General features: G+C 45.8%; 10 protein-coding genes and 2 long non-coding RNA genes across 18 annotated transcripts; 6 read left to right on the top strand and 6 right to left on the bottom strand.

Moving 5' to 3' along the window:
- Positions 1–110: 110 nt before the first annotated feature.
- LOC136184691 (pachytene checkpoint protein 2 homolog) lies at positions 111–4,325 on the bottom strand. Of its 6 annotated transcripts, XM_065971618.1 has the most exons (18): positions 4,211–4,325; positions 3,954–4,152; positions 3,688–3,838; positions 3,544–3,599; positions 3,446–3,486; positions 3,329–3,378; positions 3,143–3,276; positions 2,999–3,085; positions 2,840–2,946; positions 2,726–2,794; positions 2,589–2,673; positions 2,492–2,535; positions 2,413–2,433; positions 2,309–2,362; positions 2,188–2,257; positions 2,016–2,130; positions 1,696–1,936; positions 1,482–1,625 (listed from the first exon to the last, which is right to left on the bottom strand). In XM_065971618.1, the coding sequence occupies exons 1-16, from the start codon at positions 4,267–4,269 to the stop codon at positions 2,035–2,037; spliced, it is 1,323 nt and encodes a 440-aa protein (XP_065827690.1). In that variant the 5' UTR covers positions 4,270–4,325; the 3' UTR covers positions 1,482–1,625; positions 1,696–1,936; positions 2,016–2,034. The 6 variants fall into 6 exon arrangements, with proteins under 6 accessions (XP_065827694.1, XP_065827690.1, XP_065827693.1 ...); XM_065971621.1 differs by having other exon boundaries at positions 1,696–2,081; XM_065971619.1 differs by having other exon boundaries at positions 1,696–2,097.
- On the top strand, positions 1,868–2,401 carry LOC136184708 (uncharacterized). The gene is made up of 2 exons (XR_010669414.1): positions 1,868–2,006; positions 2,080–2,401. It is a non-coding gene; the product is annotated as an uncharacterized lncRNA (long non-coding RNA).
- Positions 4,326–4,368: 43 nt separating the features above from the next.
- On the bottom strand, positions 4,369–6,804 carry LOC136184683 (uncharacterized). Its single transcript, XM_065971608.1, has 4 exons — positions 6,665–6,804; positions 5,720–6,615; positions 5,153–5,668; positions 4,369–5,099 (listed from the first exon to the last, which is right to left on the bottom strand). The coding sequence occupies exons 1-4, from the start codon at positions 6,757–6,759 to the stop codon at positions 4,369–4,371; spliced, it is 2,238 nt and encodes a 745-aa protein (XP_065827680.1). The 5' UTR covers positions 6,760–6,804.
- LOC136184695 (stomatin-like protein 3) lies at positions 6,750–8,390 on the bottom strand. The gene is made up of 8 exons (XM_065971626.1): positions 8,302–8,390; positions 8,133–8,251; positions 7,950–8,022; positions 7,792–7,874; positions 7,531–7,734; positions 7,424–7,479; positions 7,289–7,374; positions 6,750–7,228 (listed from the first exon to the last, which is right to left on the bottom strand). The coding sequence occupies exons 1-8, from the start codon at positions 8,378–8,380 to the stop codon at positions 6,852–6,854; spliced, it is 1,077 nt and encodes a 358-aa protein (XP_065827698.1). The 5' UTR covers positions 8,381–8,390; the 3' UTR covers positions 6,750–6,851.
- Positions 8,388–9,448, top strand: LOC136184705 (autophagy-related protein 101-like). The gene is made up of 2 exons (XM_065971639.1): positions 8,388–8,590; positions 8,864–9,448. The coding sequence occupies exons 1-2, from the start codon at positions 8,464–8,466 to the stop codon at positions 9,382–9,384; spliced, it is 648 nt and encodes a 215-aa protein (XP_065827711.1). The 5' UTR covers positions 8,388–8,463; the 3' UTR covers positions 9,385–9,448.
- Positions 9,449–9,537: 89 nt separating this feature from the next.
- Positions 9,538–10,722, bottom strand: LOC136184703 (RING finger and CHY zinc finger domain-containing protein 1-like). The gene is made up of 8 exons (XM_065971636.1): positions 10,674–10,722; positions 10,501–10,620; positions 10,247–10,447; positions 10,060–10,163; positions 9,968–9,997; positions 9,787–9,907; positions 9,708–9,731; positions 9,538–9,656 (listed from the first exon to the last, which is right to left on the bottom strand). Exons 1-8 carry the CDS (start codon positions 10,713–10,715, stop codon positions 9,588–9,590), a joined length of 711 nt encoding a protein of 236 aa, XP_065827708.1. The 5' UTR covers positions 10,716–10,722; the 3' UTR covers positions 9,538–9,587.
- A 45-nt stretch (positions 10,723–10,767) lies between these two features.
- LOC136184493 (uncharacterized) lies at positions 10,768–11,614 on the bottom strand. Its single transcript, XR_010669368.1, has 3 exons — positions 11,420–11,614; positions 11,266–11,369; positions 10,768–11,208 (listed from the first exon to the last, which is right to left on the bottom strand). It is a non-coding gene; the product is annotated as an uncharacterized lncRNA (long non-coding RNA).
- Positions 11,615–11,661: 47 nt separating this feature from the next.
- Positions 11,662–13,409, top strand: LOC136184698 (NADP-dependent oxidoreductase domain-containing protein 1-like). Its single transcript, XM_065971632.1, has 13 exons — positions 11,662–11,741; positions 11,789–11,848; positions 11,902–11,959; positions 12,015–12,102; positions 12,156–12,256; positions 12,310–12,375; positions 12,429–12,480; positions 12,531–12,592; positions 12,655–12,708; positions 12,762–12,922; positions 12,977–13,072; positions 13,118–13,237; positions 13,288–13,409. The coding sequence occupies exons 1-13, from the start codon at positions 11,674–11,676 to the stop codon at positions 13,301–13,303; spliced, it is 1,002 nt and encodes a 333-aa protein (XP_065827704.1). The 5' UTR covers positions 11,662–11,673; the 3' UTR covers positions 13,304–13,409.
- Positions 13,381–14,762, top strand: LOC136184704 (polyadenylate-binding protein 2-B-like). 2 transcript variants are annotated; one of them, XM_065971638.1, is made up of 7 exons: positions 13,381–13,577; positions 13,636–13,744; positions 13,803–13,879; positions 13,943–14,049; positions 14,107–14,194; positions 14,258–14,424; positions 14,587–14,762. In XM_065971638.1, exons 1-6 carry the CDS (start codon positions 13,434–13,436, stop codon positions 14,417–14,419), a joined length of 687 nt encoding a protein of 228 aa, XP_065827710.1. In that variant the 5' UTR covers positions 13,381–13,433; the 3' UTR covers positions 14,420–14,424; positions 14,587–14,762. The 2 variants fall into 2 exon arrangements, with proteins under 2 accessions (XP_065827710.1, XP_065827709.1); XM_065971637.1 differs by having other exon boundaries at positions 13,382–13,577; positions 14,258–14,762.
- LOC136184684 (glutamine--fructose-6-phosphate aminotransferase [isomerizing] 2-like) lies at positions 14,598–18,360 on the top strand. The gene is made up of 23 exons (XM_065971609.1): positions 14,598–14,673; positions 14,730–14,915; positions 14,971–15,078; positions 15,213–15,258; positions 15,308–15,357; positions 15,411–15,536; positions 15,590–15,648; positions 15,699–15,782; positions 15,840–15,893; positions 15,948–16,092; positions 16,183–16,297; positions 16,355–16,425; positions 16,483–16,686; positions 16,739–16,836; positions 16,888–17,008; positions 17,068–17,145; positions 17,202–17,281; positions 17,340–17,454; positions 17,503–17,630; positions 17,689–17,817; positions 17,882–17,920; positions 17,978–18,139; positions 18,193–18,360. Exons 2-23 carry the CDS (start codon positions 14,762–14,764, stop codon positions 18,235–18,237), a joined length of 2,211 nt encoding a protein of 736 aa, XP_065827681.1. The 5' UTR covers positions 14,598–14,673; positions 14,730–14,761; the 3' UTR covers positions 18,238–18,360.
- A 33-nt stretch (positions 18,361–18,393) lies between these two features.
- Positions 18,394–19,831, top strand: LOC136184699 (2,4-dienoyl-CoA reductase [(3E)-enoyl-CoA-producing], mitochondrial-like). The gene is made up of 8 exons (XM_065971633.1): positions 18,394–18,609; positions 18,658–18,715; positions 18,770–19,004; positions 19,063–19,162; positions 19,214–19,286; positions 19,339–19,485; positions 19,584–19,646; positions 19,695–19,831. Exons 1-8 carry the CDS (start codon positions 18,395–18,397, stop codon positions 19,752–19,754), a joined length of 951 nt encoding a protein of 316 aa, XP_065827705.1. The 5' UTR covers position 18,394; the 3' UTR covers positions 19,755–19,831.
- On the bottom strand, positions 19,796–21,196 carry LOC136184694 (acetyl-CoA acetyltransferase A, mitochondrial-like). The gene is made up of 3 exons (XM_065971625.1): positions 20,680–21,196; positions 20,024–20,613; positions 19,796–19,971 (listed from the first exon to the last, which is right to left on the bottom strand). The coding sequence occupies exons 1-3, from the start codon at positions 21,190–21,192 to the stop codon at positions 19,848–19,850; spliced, it is 1,227 nt and encodes a 408-aa protein (XP_065827697.1). The 5' UTR covers positions 21,193–21,196; the 3' UTR covers positions 19,796–19,847.
- Positions 21,197–22,054: the final 858 nt, after the last annotated feature.

The following is a 22,054-nucleotide window of genomic DNA, read 5'->3' on the forward strand; positions in this document are numbered from 1 at the left end:
AGAAGAACCACAAGATTGTGATTAGAAGGATGAAGGTCATGAGATATTGGCTTGACAACCGCGTGTTCAACAAGCTCGGCGAAGGAAGGGTTGCGAGACAAGTGTTGGGGTCACGTCCTATAAAGATCTTTCTGTCTACAAAAAGAAGCAAGACACTTCTACTGTATATTACCTTGAAGAACATCAACAGATACGTCAACAAGAAAAAAACTTGTTCACACACATGCTATTCGTTTCTGACCAGAATCTTATTCATCTGGCTGTGTGGTCGGTAATCCTGAATAATCCGGTTCAGTAGAAGGGGTTTGCTTAATTAATTGTTTTCGCCCATAGAAAGGCGTTTGGCAAACAACGCTGCATCCGTGTGAGCAGCAGATTCTACCGGGACCGCATTCGTCATTCGATGAACACCTAACCACGCACGGAGTGACGATTCCACGAGGTGGACCCGGCGGACACGAGTTCGGCGGCGGCGGCGGCAATGTAATTTTATCGCAAACAGCCTTTTTTCCTACGACTCTACAGGAACTTCCGACGGGACATAGTACGGCAGCGCACTGGTTGAAATCTGCAAGAATCAATTAACAAATAATTTAGAATACTAACGCTAGTCTTATTGCACCGATTCGAACGCATTGGAATTGGGGAGGACAAGGCGCTCTTATGCAAAATCTGTTAACTTTTTTGCACACGGTGCCCACAGGGCATTCCTTCTCACAAGAATCGACTTAATTAAAAAATATTTTAGTTACTCTCAACACAGCGTTTAGAGCAATTACCTGGCACGCATTGATAAGCCAAACTATTTATCGCCAGAGGACATAATTTTCCAATGGGACATTTCGGAGGAGCCAATTTGCATGTAGTTCCGGGTGGGCATTTCAACGGACACCGAGGACCCAACGGAGTTGGAGTCGGATCTAGAAGTAACTCGTTTTAAAAAAATAATGAACAATAACTTATCAAATTCTCACCCGGCTCCACGCACTTCGCTTGCAATGGACACTTTGGGCACTGTCTCTCTTCGCGGCATTCGGTGCACAAAGTCGTTGCACAGGTGGCTACTCAAAAGGAAAACACAGCAAGCTTAGATCTATCTTTTCTACAAAGAAGAACAAGGCTTACATGCGGATGATTTCTCGCAGCACCGGCCTTTAAATCCTGGAGCACACAAACACTTGGGAAAAAGATAATGACAAAAAGGAAAAAACTGAGAAACCCTTTTTCCAAAACTCTATAGCAAGACCAATCAAATTTATGGAAAAGTTGAACATCGCTTAATTAATAGTTCAAGTACCGGAAAGTATGGTACGATCGCAGTTGCTCCGTTTTCGCATTCCGCGTTGCAGCATCGTTTCACCACGTCTCGTTTTCTCTGGATTGAGCAGAAACCTCCCCCAATCTTTCTGCTGGAAGTACCCCCAAAGTATTGACAGAAGTTGCACTCTTCGACGACCGTGCACGTCTGCTCGCCACATCGACATCGCTGGCAGCGTTCGGACAGTACGGTGCAAGGGTTTTTTGGCCCGAAGTCGAAGTTCGGCACAGCCTCGGCGATGTCGCGCACTGATCCGACGAGAAGGAAGCCCAGAAGGACGATACAGGAGAAGGAAAGCATTGTCTCGCTGAAAGACAAAAATTCTGAATAAGCACTCCCGCAGCGTGAATAGGCCTCTTATAGGTCTCTTACTGTACCTTGCGGAGAACAGTTCCGGTTCTGGGTTGCATGATGATTGCACTCGCAGAAGAGGCGGGTTTGTTTCACTTTGACCGCGCGTCGGCGGTTGAAGGACGAAGGTCGTTATTATGATGTCATAATTTGGTGTGTCATCGTGACAGTCATATTGTTCTCAAGCAGGATTGACGTACAAAGCCCGATGTCGTCACGCGACTTCACGTGAATCGCGGTGACGATGACTGCGTCTAAAGGCCGATTCTAAAAGGGGGTTAGCGTGGATTGCCGATGTCTGCTACTCAATCACTTCATCGATTAATAACTAACTGCAGTACAGTACTTGATATAATTTGAATTGCTCAGTCAGTATGAGTCAGCTCCTCTTCTTCTTTCTTCTGCTTTAGAACTGCCTTGCGCAGAGCCTCAATAAATACGCTGCTTTCCACTCCTACTGACTACGAGTGCTATGCACTGACATCTATTATGCCAATGTTGCATTCACTCCGGCTTACCTTCAGATAGAAAGCGTGAGCAAGAAACGGCAGCTTACGCAGAGTTCTACCACTAAATCCCTCACTAAGTCTATTAGCAAGAGATACAGTACATGTCTCTCAACATGAGTATAGACAGTACCGCGATATTTCATAAAGACTCTGGCTCGTCGTTGCTTGAGCATCTCTTTTATAACTGTAGATAGAGATTGTACATCCACGTACGTGTACATCATCCCTTCTCACCTAAAACTTTCTTCTAGTTCTCTGTGCACAAACGTACATCATTTTAACTAATACGTACGCGTAATTTATTTTGGCCTACCTCAATTCAAGAACTGACGAGCACGAGCCTGAAATTATGCCAACCTAAATGCTACTGTTACCATAATTATGTGCACAAAAAACTACGGTGTACAAACTCTAATCAACTCTTCAAAGCAAGATCTATATATATGATAGATAGCAGGGACAGACGGTTTCCCAATATAATGTTTGATATCAGCCCTAGAACACAAAGTAGCCTAGCCAGTGATTTAGCTAAACAAGCTCAGTGCACCTGTCTACGAAAGCCAAGTCTATGGCTCCAGTGACGTTCGATGTCGTCATAATCATGACGTTCGGATATCTAATTGCTAAGATAAGGAAATAACCACCGTCCGTAGCCTCGTACTTTTTTATTTTGTCAATGCGAGTTAAAAAAGCGTTGACAACTCGAACTGCATCAGTTGGCTCCGTACTCTTTATGGCAGCACTGCGAGCTGCACTCAAACTTTCGACCTTGACGAACACGCAATAAGCGCTATGATGGGAGATGGAGCGCCGTGTATACCTCGTCGATTAGCACGCAAACCAACAGCTCTGAATTTTGAGCAAATTTCTCAATTTCCTCAAAAATCCTATTGACTAGTTTTCCACTCTAACGTTTCCTCTATGACTCGTTCTACTCGTTGTCGACTAAGAAGTCGTTTCTTACTTCAGCAAACCACTTGGACAATAAACTGTGACTATTTATTTCCATCAGACGCCCAGATCGATATCTTCCCATTCGTACGCATAATTTCTGCGCCAGTGCTTTGGACAGAGACGTTTTTCCTGTACCCGGTGGCCCTAAAATCTTTTCTCCCCTCACACTCTTTGCTTAGGTATATACTATACATACCATGCAATAAAATAACGCGATTACAGGACACAATGTGTTGATCGACGTCTCTAAAGAAATAGGGTTGTCCTCGTTGATTAACTAATTAATAACTAGTTCTCGACAGCGCATCTTTACCGATCAGAAAAGAGTAGAGCTGTCGATGCGTAACTAAGCAGCTATAGGCAACGCAGTGTTTCTCGCGCAGTGAATTGCTACTGTGGATCGACCAATACCTGCGCTTTTACCGAGCTGTCATAAACAAGACTCTCCCATAAACCGTGAAACTCGGCTGTTTAAACAAAACAAATTAAATTGATTAGTTCTATACATGTAAGAAGCCTCCAATGGTAACATAGCATAGATAGACGTTTACTTACAACACGGAAGTCGCCAATGCGTTGCCACTGTCATGTCTTCTTCTTCTTCTTCTTTGTTGCAAGACAAAACGAGGTCGTCAGAAGAGGGCATGCTTTCATTTAATCCAAACACGTAGAAACTGTGCCTTGTGCATTTCCAATGCTCCCCAAGCTAAAGAACAGAGACGGAAGAGGATCTTTTGACTAATTAAGATACTGAAGGTTGAACAACGTTATATGCTTTTTTTGTGCAGATAAAATTGAATATGACGTCATAATTTTTTTACCGTTTTCAGTCTCGATTCGGATTCTGAGTCGTTCAGCTCCAAGTCGACTGAAATTGATTTGACTTTGTCGGCGAAATTCGTGTCTCGATCGAACGACTTGAGAAGCAAATTGCAATGGCTTATGTAGAGACCAGAACAGTGCAAGCTCAGATGACGCGACACTTCGGTTCGCAATTCGGAATAACTGACGTCCTTTCGGCTAGAAAGACGATCAATGGCAGATAGACAGAAGTCGGCCGCTTCTATCACAGCTGTACGCGGAGTCTTTCAAGCAAATCTCGATGTGCATAGTTGGATGGCAAGTCATTGTTGCCATGAGGAGAAAGGTGGGATCTAGCGCTGCCTAGCGAGGAGACAATCGATGAAAGAAACTAGATACAGATGTGACCCGGATGTAAACAGACGAACATTCTCTCTACAGCTTAGTTTCTTCTTCTTGCAGTTGGTTTTCGTTGAGTAGTCTAGTTAGCTCGTCGCTCAAATGTTGTAGCTCGTCAATTTTGAGTTCGCATTGTTCCTTGTACGCCAGAAGAATCGTCTGATAGGGAGCAAACCCGTCTGAAGCTTCTTTGACGCTGCTCGAAGACGCTTCCGCTCCTTGACCTTTAGTTACCAGCTCTAGCTCCTTTATTTCGTTCGCCATCTCTTCGCACGCTGCTAGCATTCGCTCAGTCAACGTATAACGTAGATAGTCTCTTCGATTTGATTCCTGATACGATTGACCGGCCGTCAGAGCCTGAGTGAGTTTGTCGAAATTACACTGCTCCTCAAGAAGATATGCTCCGTGTAGACCACGAAGGGCATCACTTGTTCGTTTCGTTATCCCAACTGTGAGTCTGGTTTTGACGTCATTATTGGTCCAAAATATTAGATAACCAGACGATTGCGTTGCATTTCTGCATTGTTTTAATAGCCTCATATCGTAGTGGCAACGCTTTAGTAGGCTTTGCCCCGATAAGAGACTGTAAGCTTCGGTCGGGGAAGCTGCAGCTAGACTATCCTCTTCTGTTATGTCACTTACCGACAGGAGATGCAGGGCAATGCCGTCTATGCGGCACGCGTCGAATTTCTCTTGTAAATGACCGAGTCCAAGAGAATCTAACCAGTAGTTTTTTAGATCGGTCACGTCAAGACCGGTCACGTTATCTGAAAAGAGTCAATAAAATGATTGTACTGTGAAAATGAAAGCGCTATTGTACCTCTAGTCGTTAGAGGCATATTCGTCCATTCACTCTGCTTTTCATCCCAAGCCTCAGAGCTCTCCTTTCGTAGAAACAAATGAAACTGTATCACTTTCTGATGAAGCAAATTGTCTACCCCCAACAAATTGTCGATTTCGTGTCGAGACATCAACTTCAGCGTTGCACCATTCAACTTCTTTTCTAACACCTTTTTGCTGTATTGACTCAATTTGACGCTTTCTCTGAGCCAGAGTGCAACCGCCTCAGGAGTCCAATTTTCAAGTCGCTGATAGTCTACGTCACCGCGGAGAGACTGCTGATTTTTAAGAAGTTGTCTTATTTTGCAGTAAGGCCGGACGACGGCGCCAGTAATGCACACTAGACTTAAAACCTCAGCCACGATAATGGGTACGTAAATAACAGAAACTGAAGGACTTTTGCAGTCGGCATCATAGGTCAGCAGTAAAGCGAAAATACTGTAGCCACAGAATAAAAGAACATCTGGCACCATTCTTTCAGCCCGAAGAAACATTCCTGGAAACAGTAATTTTTTTTCAAGCAAATGGAGCGTCTATAGTCTCTTACCTTTCGTCATCAAATCTGTCAATCTGATAAGTGCCCCGCAGAAAAAAATAATCAAAATAATCCAGAGAGGCATTAGCCTTCCAGCCCAACTGTTCACCAAATACGATTGACCACGGGTAGCAAAATCAGACAATTTCACCGTGTTCGGCCAGAGGTACTGCAACAGAGCCACTGCAGTGACACAGAAATAATATAAAAGAGCAACGACACAAGCAAGAATGATGACGCAGTTGGAATTAGGTCGGGACCTGCAGCTTTTTTTCCAGTCTTCCTTACGCGAGTGGTAACGGGTACAGAAAAAGAAAAGGAAGATTGCAAAAACAATAATAACAAAGGGCGTGACGAGCGGAATGAAGAGAGCGTAGTCAGGCAGTTTCGCATTGGCATATTGAGTGTCGTTTAGATTTTGGCTGTCGTAGTACAAAGACGACAATACCTTTGTTGTCGTTCCACAAGGAAATCCAAAGAAAAAAGAATAGATCAGTAGAGCATGACGTTGTTCTGCCCAGAAATTGTCCCGTTTCCACATGAAAACGAGAACTACGACGACGACAACGTCCCAAAGAGCCAGTGGAACGACGAACAACGTCAGCGGCATATCGTCACTGCTGAATGATGCGTTCGCTGAGTTGATTCGAAAATCGTCAACAATGATGGGCGACAGACGGACGAGAAATAAAATAATGGCTATTATGCGTAGGGGATCAATGACCATTCTAGTGCCGAACCACTTGACGGCAGCGTTGAATTGAGCTCGGTATTTCGAATTGGCTTCGACGCTATCTTCCTTATCGGTACTTTGCTCGTCGTCAGACTTGGGGTCCGCGGCGTAGGCATCCTCCCTGGTCTCTTCAATGCTGTCGTCGACTATTTGAGGACTAACTCTCGACCGATTTCTAGAGGAGAAGACAAAAGAGAATCCCAAGAATAAACGGAATGCTCTACCTGAATGGACGTCGATACAAGAAGCGCAGAAATGCCAAAAGCACCGCTCCACCTATGCCAATTCCAATACCACGCAGAAACCACGTTTGGCACATTGGCCACCGCCTCTATTTACACAGCTATGCAGCAGCGCAGCAGCATCACGTGCAACCGACTTCCTACGCTTTCGTTCTCCAAGTCTATCCCCCTACACAGTAATCTCACTGAAAGCTTTGTATAGTTTTAAAACCGCGTTCGTCGATCCGCTCATTTTCAGGCTTCCGTCTTTGTACGATTTGACCGGATTCAACGATCCGGTCAAGAAACTCACGACATCGTCATAATTCATGAACATCTTAGCGCTGGGATTTCCAAACGGGTAGGCCCCTTCGCCCGCCGATCCGTCCCCGTTCACCAAATCCAAGTACACACAGCAAGCACTTTTGCCGTGTACGTAAAATTCAAACGACTCGCGAACGGTCTTAACGAGATTTCTCTCAGGAACTATTTTAGGTCGAACGAGACGGACAATTTCAGAATGATCCAAGGTGCAATGACGACTAGACGAAATTGCGGCAGTGCCGGCTGAAGAAGAAACAGACAACCAAAGTCACAAAACATCATTTTTATATTTTGAATTTACACCTTGAGCGCTGCTTGAAAGGGGTTGGTCTTTCATCTCGTTAACTCGTTGCAGGAGTCCTGGCGGATGAACTACGCGAGCCATCGATCTGAAACGATGCGATTACTGCCGAGAAATTGTCGTGGAATTACACGTACAATTCGGCCCTTTCAATGCTGATTCCCCACAGCTTAACACCATCTTGCAAATACATCTGCGTAAAACGCGTAATCAATATTCTCCCCCCTCATTCACTTCACTGTACTCGAAATTGGTCTCCCAGCCCTAAACTTTCGCCTTCCACTTGCCCCAGTGTTTGCTCTCGAAGAATGCTCTGGAGCGTCGTGTGAGCGAGAGAGCGCAAGGCGTGCATGACGTTCTGCACGCCCGTGACCATTCGGACGGGATTGTCTATTTTGTAATACACCATGGCACCAATTGACACGAGAGCTTGATCTCTTGTAAGACACTGACAAAGCCCCTTTATCTAACTATGACAAATCGGTTGTTTTCAGGTTTTCTCTACCTCTTGAGGGGCTACGTTAAAGGCCTTGGTTCTGAGATCGACTTTTTTGAATCGATCGATGCAAGGCAAAACAAAGACCGTGCCTGAAGTGAACAAGTCCAATCACATTTGAAATCACGACTATTAATTAATTAATTAATTAATTAATTAAAAAGTACCTGGACCGAGAGGTCTGTCTGATGTTTTTCTACCTAGCCGAAAAACGATACCTCGTTGATAGCTTGGAATGACCTGAAATAGCAACCAATGAATTCCACTAGCCTTAGAATTTTGATGTCTACTCTCTAAGCCTTTTTACTAAGAGAGCAGGCAGACGCTCTCAGTTATGGGTCTAATCTTACCTTCATGCAAAATATCAGAGAAAATGGAAGCGTGAGAATGACGAAAAGCCACGAAAGGGCGACTATGGCCCACGTTACGGATTTGTTTTCCTTGTCCATCTGCTCCATCAGTGTGTCGGCTGCATCCACCAAAGTTCGATGATGAATAAGTGTGCGTGCATCGTCTTACACTGCTCCTGGATCCATCGATCCTGCTGCGGCAACGAGCTGTATTTGGCGTCCATTTTCCGCGTGTCCGGGCACCTCATAACTTCAATGCGCGCTAGTCAACGGGGTGTTACTGCACTGTGACGTCGCGACGTTTTTCTCGAGCTAGTTCGTCGCTCAAACGATGAACGCTCGATCCTATCCGTTCGAATTCACCGTCGAAGCGTCGCAAATACCCGACGTGACGCTCAGCGTCTTCCACACCGTCCTTTTTCACCGGACGTCGGGAAAAATTCACTTCAAACGCGAGGGTAAGCTAAAACGATCAAATTTCAAACGAAGGATAATTTTGTAGTGTAAACTAAAGCTTAATTAAATCATTTAGTAGGACATACGTTAGTAGAACGAGAAGAGAATTAGCCAAAGTTGTCTGCTTTAAAATAGTCTAGTCTGTTCACACGGGGGACTCTAGCTACAGTAGAATTCTGGCTTTTCTAATGCCAGTCTGAGTAGACAAGCACTATGCTTCAGCTTGTCATACTCTTTTAGAGTACTGTATATATACTTATTGGTTTCCATTGAAGGCTCTTACTCCGTTGGTACTGTCGGTTACGAAGACGTACCGTGCGATCGTCTCCGATTCACGTACGTGCGCTGCTCGTGCTCGGCGCTCGACAACGACGTTCGTCGTCACGCCGACGAATTTGCCGACTCGATGAAGACGACGACCGACGGCAAGATTTCCTTGCAATTCTACGAGAAAAAGAAATCCCATTGGCCGTTCGGCGAAGCGTCGACGACGTGGGAAGTGTGGACGACGAGAATTCGGGTCGTTCAGCCGATGAGCGACGTCGAACGCGAGCGAATGCGGGATCGAGTCGAACGGGATTTGGCCGATATGGTGGCGACGGTGGCGACGGCCGTCAATCGGGTCGACTATGTTCCCAAAGTGCCGAACGAGAAAGAGTTGGCCAACGTTTTTGACGTGCACTATCGCGAGGTCAATCCTTATTTGCACGCGATATCGTTTCAATTGGGCGACGAGCCTCCGCACTCGGGCGTCGCCGGAACGTTGAGGAAGATGATTCGGGAGATTGCTTATTAGAGACGGTGTCGTTTTTTCTCGGCTGTAGAATTAACTTATTATTACTAAGATTGTTTCAGCTTCAGGAGGGAAAGAAAAGTAAAACAGGCCAAGAACGAGGTAATAGGAGGAAGGCACCCAAGCAATGACTTTGTTGACATACACGTGCGAGGCTGTAATGAGATGCCGTAGATTTAATTGCATGCGGAATTGCAAGGAAGTCTTCAGCAAGTGTTGTATGAACCACATTCTTGGCATTTATGGCCCAATACGTGGAAGGGCACGGTGGACTCCTGTGCACAAAGAAAATTATACAAGGACCACGACGTCTCTCCTCTTAGAACCTTGTTGCACTCTTTGCATAGAACCTAATGTAAATGGCAATTAGATACTAGCGTCGCGAGAGCGTAGACTTGTCCCTACTTTCATTTTGACGTCTTTGTACTCATCTGGCATTGGAGTGCGCGATATTTCTTCATCAAGATGTCGCCAGTGATTTTCCATGTCCACAAGAGCTTTGCCACACGTTGGACACCTGTAAGAGCTATGAAGAGACATACATGTACTGTGACAGACACCACAGAAGCGAAGGTCCCTGCTTTACCCATTTCCTAGCATAGCGCGATAACATGAACTAGAAAAAAAAACCCTGAATTAAAACACTGCGTAGACATCAAATACTGTCATAAAACGCACCTATGTATTAGATGTCCGCAATCAGGAACGTGACAAGCATCTCTTGAACTGTGAAGGTCCTCCATGCAGACGGGACAGTTGCTCTTTGATGCTCTTTCAACGCACTAAGCAACACATACAAGAAGCTCAGTCTCAATAGACGGAGCTCATTCCAGAAGAAACACTACAGCTACAACTTGTCTCTGACTTTGTGTGAATTTCTTAGATATGTCCCAATGCAGAGTCTGCAACAGTCGCAGTGAAAGAAATTCTCTCGTCCACCGACCCGGCAGATACCGCAGCTATCGCAGTGAAACTGCCCTTTGTCTTTATCGTCATAAAGTCGACAAATTTTGCAGAAGTAAGACGATCCAAATGTGACGTCACAATTCTCGCATTTATTTCCGACCTTTCACGACAGTGTCTCCTTATTTAATTGACACGAAATTGCGCTCTACCGACCGGTTGTCGAGTCTTGCACTCGTTACACCGCACTTCGGTCACGGCGCGACGATCGATGTTGTGGCTTTCCGCCGCGTCGTGACACACACGACACGGATACACCTTGGCGCAACAGGGTGCCTAAAAGCACTTCTATTCAATAAGAGACTCGACGCAGTGCAGCGACTTTTTACAATGAGCGCACACTTTCGAGAGTAATGCTCACATCCTGCCATGCCTAGCGCACTTGACAAGGCAGATGATGTCCTGCCTACTCGTTATGTTTCAGAATTCTAATAGTGTACAAGAGTGAAGAAAAGAAATTGTCGGCTTAAAAAATGAACGTTTCAAAGACTAAATCGATTTGCAGTCCTTTGCGCTTATGTACTCCACCCCAATTTCTTTGCCACTGTATCAGCTTCACGACTAAGGCCTCTCTTCCTCAATTCATTCTCAAGAGCTCCTCCTACGTGAGCCTTTATACATGCTGTGATAACTCTCGACCTTGTCGCTGAGTATCCCAAATCGGAAATAAGCCGTTCAATCAAATCACGAAGTTTTTCCTTCCCAGAATAAAAGGGTTTGTTCTGTTCCAGTGCATTGAGCTCACGCCAATCAAATTCAAGATGCACGCCAACGCTTCTCCATTCGGCCTGTCCAATCTCACAAACAACGTCCACAAAAGATTTACGGTTAGCTTCATCGCCATCATCATCTGGTTCTGGTGCCCTGGATGATATAATAATTATAAAGACGCGTGCAACATAAAAACGTGTACCAGCTTACCCTTTTCCCCAGGTATAACATTCATCTTCAGTACCTATCAGTTCCAATTCCAGAAGGTATTCAGTTCCCTTCCTAGCAATGCTATTCCATGCGCAAACGCATTTCTACGCAGAGATCGATGACTAAAGCAACTGCTTATAAGAGGCAGGAGTACATTAGAGACGTCCATCAGACGAACGATCTTCGTGATCGAGCCTGAGCTCAGGGAACGAAAAGCACGAGCTATTTTCCCTTCGTTCTTGGCGATCACGGCCTTGTGCGTCATTCTTTGGCCTATTTCTAGACTGAGGTTTTCCTCTATGGCTTTGTCACCCCGTTGACTGCGCAATTTTATCGTGTAAACTGCTTGCATTTTGGAGCACGGAAAGTCCCGTAGGGTCTACTTACGTCAATTTCCCTGGCAACGCAATGGATGCCTTCGTTCAAAGCCTAAAGACGCTTCGATTCGAAGCGTCTTTGGATGAAAATGAGCAACTGTAAGTCTTATGCTCAAAGATTGGTCTCTTTTACCTACACTTTCTAGGAGAGCGACGAACTTGCGTAAGCGCGTTCACGCTTCGACGACGGCGATATGCGCACTCGGGTAAGACGCGCGTTTTGTCAATGGATTCAAGCGAGTAGCAGATTTGCCTCCAGAACGGTTTTCTGCGCGACACTCAGCGAAATACGGCAGTGGATCCACGAACGGAACCATGTAAACTAATTAATCAAAAATTCGCAATCAATTAATTAATTAATAAGCCTTCTAGGGGGGGCATGACCACAAAGGAATTACTGTAGGCGTTATTGGTTGTGGACGTGTTGGTCAGCAAATAATCAAGTGTTTGCTGAACTATGGTACAGTGCTGTGAAGGAATTGATCCCTTATATAAAGATTGTGAAACTGTTAGGCAGATGCTCACCTTCTGACATTCTGGTTTCAACGAGACGGCCAGACACTCTAAAGCGGCTTTCTGATCTAGGAGTTGACGTTGGATTCAACAATGCAAGGGTAGTGTTTTCTTAGCTAATGTGGTTATGTAATGCTCAAATTTTTGAGTGAAGGTGGCTCGGTCTGTTCATTTACTGTTTATTGCATGCTTGCCTTCACAGCTACCCGACGTTTCTAAGGCAAATACCCACAAGAAACCTTTTTGTCAGAATTAGCTAATGTTCTTCTTTAGAGCATAGCTGGTTGCATCAACTTTTCAACGTTAGTTTTCTCTGTGGTAGGAGGTAGGATCACTAACAAGATGTCTTATGTAAAAAAGTTCAGACTCTGTTAGGGATGCCTGTTACTAAGATTTCCCAGTTACTCAACTTTAAGAATATAGTTAAACCAGAATTGGTAATCATCTTTTTTAATAGGTGCATGCTGCTTAATTAAAAATTCTTATTCTTATGACATAGGAATTGCTGCCTCTAGATGGTCTTTCCGATTATCCGTCAGACACCAGTATTGACGTATGGTAAATATCGCACGCCGTTATGATCTGAAATTCCTTTATTATTTTTAGGTTATTGACTTTTTGAGAGATCCTGATCTCTGCTCCCTGGTTTATTCTAAATCGGGTAGTAGTATGTTGATTCAAAGAGACAGTGACTGGCAGGTTGGTTTACTGCTCAGCTGCTTGAATATTTGCACTCTGTGTCAACTTACAGCTCAAGAGAGCTTCAAGTACTTTAGACATCTAAACACTGAAAATCAAGTCAAATGTTTTCTTGTATTCAGGTGTCTGAATGCTGTTATTTTTCCAAGTCTTTCTACACCACTTCACATTTCTATAAATGATCTAAGAATGCCTCGCACCCCTGGAGATGAGAAAAGGTACTCCCTTGTGTCAAAAGACTACAGTATGTGATTGAGTCTTAGGCAACTACCGTTTTGGACTTTGTTGACCGCTACAGCAAAGCAACCGAAGCTCAAAGCAAAACTTAGAACAGCTGAAGTCTGTGAGGGATTTTCAAAAAAGTTTCTGTCAATGTTTAAATGGTATGTTGCGCAGTTAACTGACTCTATTTAACATTTTTGCATAAACGCAGGTCAAAGATGCTGTAAAGGACCAACGTTATACAAAATTATAGTTTATTTATTTGTTTCTATTTACCGAAATCTGTGCGCGTGCGCGTCGCGAAGTTCGCGTTCCTTATTGTAATCCGTCGGCATCGAAGCTATCGTTTCGCTATTCATGGCCGACGACGCGTCTACGGACAATATTCTCGCCGTTGACGAGAGCGTCGAGGGAGAAGAAGCAGTCGAAGGCGACGATCTTCACGAAGACGCCGAGACGGACGCAAATGGAACCGCAGAAGACACAACGATTGAAGATCCGGTACGAAGAGAGACCTAGGCGCAGAGACGCCTCACCATAACGCGCCCGACTCGCAAAGGAACTCGAAGCGATCAAGCAACGCGTAAAAGAAATGGAAGAAGAGGCGGAAAAACTCAAAGAAATGCAAAGTCAAGTCGAGAAGCAAATCATGAGCCCATCGGCTGGAAGTGAGAGAAGAGCCCGAAACGCTAAAACACCGCACGTCGATCCGCGCCCTTCATTTAGCCCCATCCGGCGGCGCGGCACATCCTTCGTTGGAGGAGAAGCAGGACGCCGATGCAAGATCGGTCTACGTTGGAAACGTATAGTAGACGTTTTGGGGTGGGAGTCGAGTCTTACGAGTCGACTAACTACTGTACTGTTAGGTCGACTACGGGGCGACGGCTGAAGAGTTAGAGTCGCACTTTCACGGATGCGGTGCCGTCAATCGGGTTACTATTTTGTGTGATAAATTTACTGGTCATCCCAAAGGGTAGGTTTGTCGTGGGCTGGGGTGGAGATAAAGGAATTGATTTCTTTTTTTTCGTAGATTCGCCTATATTGAGTTTGCGGAGAAAGATGCCGTGACTGCGGCGGTTGCTTTGGATGACTCTTTGTTTCGCGGTAGGCAAATCAAGGTAAGGAAGGAATGGTGCGTTGACGATTTGTTTTCACGTGGAATTTTTTTTCCTCTTTTGTAGGTTTCTAGTAAGAGGACGAATCGTCCTGGTATCAGTTCGACGAATCGCAGTGGGGGTAGGATGCGAGGAAGGAGGCCACATCGGCACTTCTATCAGCCCTACTATCAGCCTCGGTTTCGAGGAAGATATCGACGCCGAGCTTCAAGCTGGCATGCTTATTAGGCGTGGTAAGGGTTTTGGTGGGCTCCTCAATAAAAAAAGAAATAAAAAAAGAAAAGACAGAAAAGAAAAGAAAGACAGAAAAAAAGAAACAAAAAAAGTCTTAGCACCCTGCTTGCATAAAATGGCGTAGACGTTCTTTCTTGTCTGTGTGTGACTGTTTCACCTAGCTAATGAATGAATGCAATTGGAGGAGTATCCGACCAGGCTCTGTTTCAGGCGTTTGCGCAACAGAATGGAGAATCAAAAGTTGGTGTGTAAGTGTACAGTATGGATATTGGAATGTGCGTCGTGTAAGTATACTTACTTGTAGACATTTAAAGAAATAAAGTACGACTACACCGAATGCTTGCATTCTTAGCCCGCTTTTGCACTGGGGTCATGTCCGCAGTCCCGGAGCAGAAAGTGACCAGATACTTTTGCTCTAGCGTACTTGACCTTAGCACTCGTGTAGTCTTTTTTTTTCCTGTTCAGGAATCGCGTGCGTGTGCGATGTGTGGTGCGTTTAGCAATCTAATTACGCAGTCAACGCGCTGATGCGTCTGTTTTTGAAGGAATTTTCGCTTATTTGAACTACCTCGTGCCAAAGACGCGAAAGCACATTCTCCAAACACTCATCGACGGGCTAAAACGGCTCGAATACCGCGGATATGACTCGGCCGGTGAGAGAGAACAAAAGACGCGCAAGAATACGCGAGAAACAGCGCGTAACGGCCCCTGCGAAACGAGTTACTCCTCCTTTCTCGTGGCAGTGGCAGTTCCGTGTTTGTCATATTGATGACGTGTGTCTTTCTAGGCGTCGCCATGGAATCTACTGTATCGAAAGAGACGAAAGGCATCAAGTAGGGACCATAGATGATGTCTGTGTATCCTGCGCGATTATTTTTATAGGATGGTCAAGAAGAGTGGCAGGGTGGAGGCTGTCAGCAACGAAATATTTGGTGCGCTTTTTTTGGTTTCATTGATTATTGTCCGAATTTTTCTTTTTTTTTAGCTCAGAAAGACATTGACTTTGGGGAAGAGATCAGCATCCATACAGGGATTGCTCATACGCGCTGGGCCACTCACGGCGTTCCCAACGAGGTGAACAGCCATCCGCAGAGATCTGATTTGGAAAACGGTGACGTCAAATTTATGCGAGTAAAATTCAATTGACACGCAGTTCTTTTTTAGAGTTTGTTACAATTCACAATGGAATCATTACCAATTACAAGGACATCAAAAAACTTTTGGTATATAATGCGTCTAGTTGCGTTCTGACGTTGTTTGAGTGGTATCATAGGAAGGAAAAGGCTACACATTTGAATCTGAAACAGACACGGAAGTGATTCCAAAACTGACTAAGTACATCTATGAAACGCAGCAGGTAAAAGCAGATAAATCAAATGAAATGCTATAAAATAAATCTAATTTATTTATATAGGGCGAAAGAAAACTGTCTTTTAGGGAACTTATTGAACGCGTCATCCACCAATTGGCAAGAAAGGACTTCTAATTTAATTGTTCATTGGATTTGATGTTTTTCGTATAGGAAGGCGCCTTTGCTCTCGTTTTTATGAGTACTCACTTCCCGGGTGAAGCGGTAGCGACGCGACGCGGCAGCCCCCTCCTAGTTGGCGTCAAAAGCAAGCATGTCGTAACAGATCACATTCCTGTTTTGTACGGAGATGATCCAGGTAGGAAAACGCAACACGCGTACTTTATAGAGAAAGCAAGACAATAGAGCTAGGCTAGAAATCTGTCTAATAGCTGTATTACGTTGCCAGTTCTTGACGGAAGTCACTCTCCCTATCGCGTCAAGCGAATGAACAGCGTGATCAATTTGTCTGCGGGAGACGACAGTCAAATGGAGATGGAGTACTTTTTTGCATCTGACGCAAGGTATATAATGGGGGGCTTGGCTAATTTCTATGTGGCTGCACGTGTCTCGCTTGAAAGTGCCGTCATTGAGCACACGAATCGTGTGCTCTACTTGGAAGACGACGACGTGGCTGCTGTTCGCAAAGGCCGTGAGTTGCTCTGCAAGTTTTCGCTTTTGGAGACCTCTCTCTCTTTCTCGTCTAAAGATTTGTCCGTGCATCGTGTGAATCGCATCAGCGAAGACAAGGATGCGCCGGAGAACACGCGACGGGCAATTGAAACGCTGAAGCTCGAGCTGCAACAGATTATGAAAGGCAGCTACAGCACGTTCATGCAAAAGGAGATATTTGAACAACCCGAAAGCATCTTCAATACAATGAGAGGCCGGGTTAAATGGGACACTCATGCAGGTATTGTAGTGGGGATGCTATAGAGGTATTTCGTTTGCACGTCATCGCGTAGTCTCACTGGGTGGTCTCACTAAACATTTGCCCTTGATACGGCGTTCCAGACGTCTCCTTTTCATTGCCTGTGGAACTAGCTATCATAGTGCCATAGCTGTAAGCTGATAGAAGAAACGAGGCCACGCGTGCGACAGTCTTTCCCTGTAGACGCGTCAGATTCTTGAAGAGACCACTGAAATGCCAGTCATGGTTGAATTGGCAAGCGATTTTCTGGACAGAAAGACTCCGATATTTCGCGACGACGTCTGCTTCTTCATTAGCCAGTCAGGTCAGCAGACACAGACTATTGAGAAGGAGTGTCCTTCCAACGTCATTGACTCTGATTAGGCGAAACGGCCGACACGTTGAACGCACTTCGCTATTGCAGACAGCGAGGAGCTTTACTCGTCGGCATCACCAATACAGGTTAAGAAGACAGTATCTTTAACCTGCAGTGTAACGGGAGGGTTGTTGCTTTGTAGTTGGTAGTAGTATCTCGAGAGAGACGCACTGCGGTGTTCACATAAATGCAGGACCCGAAATTGGAGTGGCTAGCACAAAGGTACTCTACTTTAGCTAATATTTTGATCAAGAGGGTATACTGGACGCCGTTTGCACAGGCTTACACCAGTCAAATATTGTCTCTCGTCATGTTTGGACTGATGATGTGTGAAGACCGGATATCGATGCAGGAGAGACGACGCGAAATCATACAAGGGCTAAAGCAGTTGCCAGGTTCTCTTCGTCGATCAATTTAGATTATCTCGATTCTGTCTTGTTTAGACTTGGTCAGACAAGTGCTGGATTTGGATGAGGAGATACAGAAAATGGCGCGCGAGATTTACGAGCAGAAGAGTCTGCTTGTCATGGGTAGAGGATATCAGTATGCAACTTGCTTGGAAGGTGCACTGGTACGAAGCACGATGATAGCCTATTTTTATTGTTTATTATAATTCTTACTGTCCTTAGAAAATCAAAGAGTTGACTTACATGCACTCTGAAGGAATTCTCTCGGGAGAACTGAAACACGGTCCCTTGGCTCTCGTTGACAAGGACATGCCCGTGATCATGATTATTATGAAGGATCGTGTGTATGAGGTAAGCGTTGGTTGTTGACCGGCGAGAATGTGCAGGTAGCCACGCATGCATGTTTCTCATTTAGAAATGCCAAAATGCCTTGCAACAAGTCTCTGCGCGACATGTGATTGAACGCCAATGCGTAATTTTCCTCCGAAATAAAACGCGTTTGATTTCTTAGGGAAGGCCCATTCTTATTTGCAGTCAGGACGATGAAATGGTTGCAAAGCACGCGTTCAAGATGCTTGAAATACCACACGTGGTCGATTGTCTTCAGTCCGTCCTGACAGTGATTCCACTCCAGCTGCTCTCGTTTCACGTGGCTGTTCTGAGAGGCCTGGACGTAAGGGAATTGCAGGCATGGGCTTCTGCCTATTTTTTGAGAAACGCTTTTAGGTTGATCGTCCAAGAAACCTGGCCAAGTCAGTCACAGTCGAGTGACCTTATCTTTGATCTAATTCAAACTCGGACCTCACACAAGTATTTTTACATTGCATTCACGTATCGCAAGCTAAGCGAATGTTTCTTTTTCTTTTTTTTTTCATTCTACACGAAGTCCTGTGAGTCCTGAGCATTTGCACGCGCGCTACAGGTAAACATGAACATTGGGAGACATTCTTTATTTCGCGTTGCGGCTCCATTTCTGCACAACTTGCGCCGTTCGTCGCTGTTTCCGCCTCGAACCGACGTCATGCTACCTCCGAAAACTTTCCAGGATAGCGTGGCACTCGTTACGGGCGGTGGAACGGGTCTGGGCAAGGCAATGAGCACGACGCTCTCCACGCTAGGCGCTACCGTAGCGATCATGAGCAGGCAAGGACTAGCAAAGGCAGAATCAACGTGCGCTTGTGTCTCTTTTAGAAAACTAGACGTTTTGGAAAAAACGGCCGAGGAAATTTCGTCAAAGACGGGAAACAAAGTTGAAATATTTATTGCTTTAAATAAATTTCAAAACACGTGTCTTCTTTTGCAGGTTTATCCTTTTCAGGTGGACGTTCGTGATCCAAAGGCAATTGCCTCTGCAGTGGATAGGCTCGTGGATGCCGTCGGTCTGCCGAGTGTCGTGATCAACAATGCCGCCGGCAATTTCGTGTCGCCCACCGAACGTCTCTCTCCGAACGCTGTCAAGACCGTCCTCGAAATCGTGCTCCACGGAACGGCGTACGTTACACTGGACGTTGGAAAGCGTCTTATTAAGGCTGGACAAGGTAATTTCAATACAAGTACATTTAGACTATAGACGTTGATGTTATGACTGTGATTTAGGTGCTTCTTTCTTATCGATTATTGCTACCTATACGACATCTGGATCCGGTTTTGTTGTGCCGTCTGCCGCTGGTAAAGCGGGCGTTGAAGCTCTTACCAAGTGCTTGTAGAAGGAGAGAGATATGCTCTGTTATATCTTTCTCATTTTGAGGTCGTTGGCTTCCGAATGGGGTCGTTACGGTATGAGATTCAACTGCATTGCACCCGGTCCTATCATTACTAAAGTAGGAAGTCAAATTTATTGTAAATTGATTGCACGTTGCTTCTGTTTTGTAGGGAGCATTCAGTCGACTTGATCCAACGGGAGAACTGAGGGAAAGATTCAAAGGACGTATTCCCGTGGGACGCTTTGGAGATACAGCGGAAATAGCTAACCTCGCTTCTTACTTAGTCAGCGATTACGCCAATTGGCTTACAGGACACGTACGTGAATAGTCTCCGTTCCCAGACCCTCTTTACCCCTTGCATGTGGGAAAGAGGATTTGGAGGCGCATATCTCCGATTCTAATGCATACATGCAGACTGTTGTGCTTGATGGAGGAGAATTGGCCTATTCGTCAGGAGAATTCAACGCAATGACCGAAGTCAAAAATTTTTGAATCCTCCTCACGAATACAAGTTCCCTGTTGTAGGTTCCAGAGGAAAAGTGGGATGCCTTGGAAACAATGATAAGGCAAGTGAAAGGGTCCTGAACTACTGTTTGTTGCAAAACGACGAGTTTTCGCGATTGAAGTCGGTAAAAAATTCATTCATTTATTGTTATTTTGCAGACTTGTGTCAATCAACTACTCCAGTCTTTCGATAATCATAGCTGAAGCTCCGCCACCCCCATTGCAAATACTGGCGCATCCCAATTCACCCGGCTTCAAATTCAACGCCATGTGTCCAACAATTCGAGCGCCAGACATACTAAAAAGAAAACTCCATCAATCCTAATCGTCTCCATATACAACTAGCATACCCAATGGGATGTCCAAGCGAGACGGCGCCACCGTGAACGTTCACCTTCTCCGGATCCAGCCCTAGGATTTTCTGATTTGCGAGTACAACGACGCTGAACGCTTCGTTGATTTCCCACGACGCGATATCTTCCTTTTTCACGCCAGCATTGGCTAATACCTTCGGGACGGCTGCAGCTGGGGCGGTGGGAAAATCAATTGGATCGACTGCTGCATCGGCGATGCCTCGTATCAAAGCCAGCGGCTTGACGTTCATTCGACTGGCTGCCTGAGCAGACATGAGGACGAGAGCGGCGGCACCGTCGTTGAGAGTGCTTGCATTGGCCGCGGTGATCGTTCCAGCTTCTTTGACAAATGCCGGTTTCAGCGAAGTAAACTTATCGAAGTTCACCTTCCTGAATTCCTCGTCTTCGTGCATGATGCCGTCTGATTGGCCTTTCTTTGCGGCGGGAATCGTCACCGGTTGGATTTCTTTGGCCATGAGTCCCGACGAGTGGGCCACAGCACTGTGACTGTACGAACGCATTGCATAGGCGTCCTGTTCCTCGCGTGAAATCTCAAACTTGGCAGCCGTTGTTTCGCCACAATTACCCTATGAGCCCAACACCTCCTTGGTTAATTAAAAATATCAATCCCTCAATTTCACTATTTCTCTTACCATGTGTATATTATTATAGACGTCTGTCAATCCATCGTGAAGCACGCCGTCCAGCAGTTTCTGATGCCCGTACACGAAACCGTTTCGTCCACTTGGAACGTAATAGGGAACATTGGACATGCTCTCCATTCCGCCAGCGACGACGATCTCCTGAGCGCCGCACGCAATCGATTGAGCGGCCAGCATGATCGCCTTCATGCCCGATGCGCACACTTTGTTGATTGTCGTGCACGGCGTCGACGTCGGCATGCCGGCGCCGAGCGCCGCCTGTCGAGCCGGCGCTTGACCGAGAGCCGCTGAGAGAACGTTGCCCATGAAGACTTCTTGCGGTTGGTTGGGCTCGAGGCCGGCGCGACGAATTGCCGCGCCGATCGCAATCGATCCGAGCCGGGGAGCCGGGAATCGAGCGAGTCTACCGCGAAATGAGCCGATCGGCGTTCGGGCCGTGCTAACGATGACGGCGTCGATTTTCGATGAAGAGGAAAGACGACGAATGAGGCAAATCTGCGACATTGCTGTAGCGCGCTCTAATGAAAAGGTCTCGCGTTTTCGTCTCGATTTTTTACGAGACCTCTACATACGTTTAGTGTACAAAAAGTCATGCAGTGATCCTACTAGTCTAGTCTATCTTGTTATCTTGGGAAAATTCTTCATGCCTTCGCTCCTATGCGGCCAAATGCCAGCCGTTACTTCAGTCGATCGATGAAAGAGCCTAAAAAACAAAAAGATAATTTCTGTTCGATCTACCGTGTACGTACCTTGTTGTCCTGCGTTCGTATTGGCGCAATCCAGGCTACACCGCGTGGAGGTTCGAACGCTTGGTAGCCCAAAAATATTTGAGAGCGAGCCGTGACATCATAGGCTCAACCACGACGGTGCGGCCTAGGATCGAGAACGGCTCTCCCACACCGTCCCCCCGACCTCGTTGCACCGCGACCCATGGGGCCATAGTCCTTCGCTTAAGAGGAAGCGGGACTACCGGATTGAGAGAAGCCGCCGAACGTGAGTCCACACACAGTCATATAGTCAACAACGTGCTATGATGAGGTTCTGGAAAGTCAGGTCATCTTAGGCTATAGGTCACTAAGCCGAGTGAGAAACAGCCACGAGACACTGGGCCCCCCACACGTTTCTTTGGCAGGAAAGTGAACTGATCTGAGCCTGACGCCCACTCGGTATTAACGCGGTACGCCAGGCTTCGCGACCCAAGCCATCCAACCGAATCTCGTCTGTCCTACAACGACAAAATGCCAGAATCGTTATCAACAAGGTTAAGAAGATCTTGCCTAGTCAGACAGCCTCCCTTTAGTCTTGCGGCGGTGGCTAGCACACGCTGCAATTCCAATACCCATTAACCCCTCCCTTGTATGTATTT

This window comes from Oscarella lobularis, chromosome 3, assembly GCF_947507565.1.
Source record: "Oscarella lobularis chromosome 3, ooOscLobu1.1, whole genome shotgun sequence".
Taxonomy (NCBI): domain Eukaryota; kingdom Metazoa; phylum Porifera; class Homoscleromorpha; order Homosclerophorida; family Oscarellidae; genus Oscarella; species Oscarella lobularis.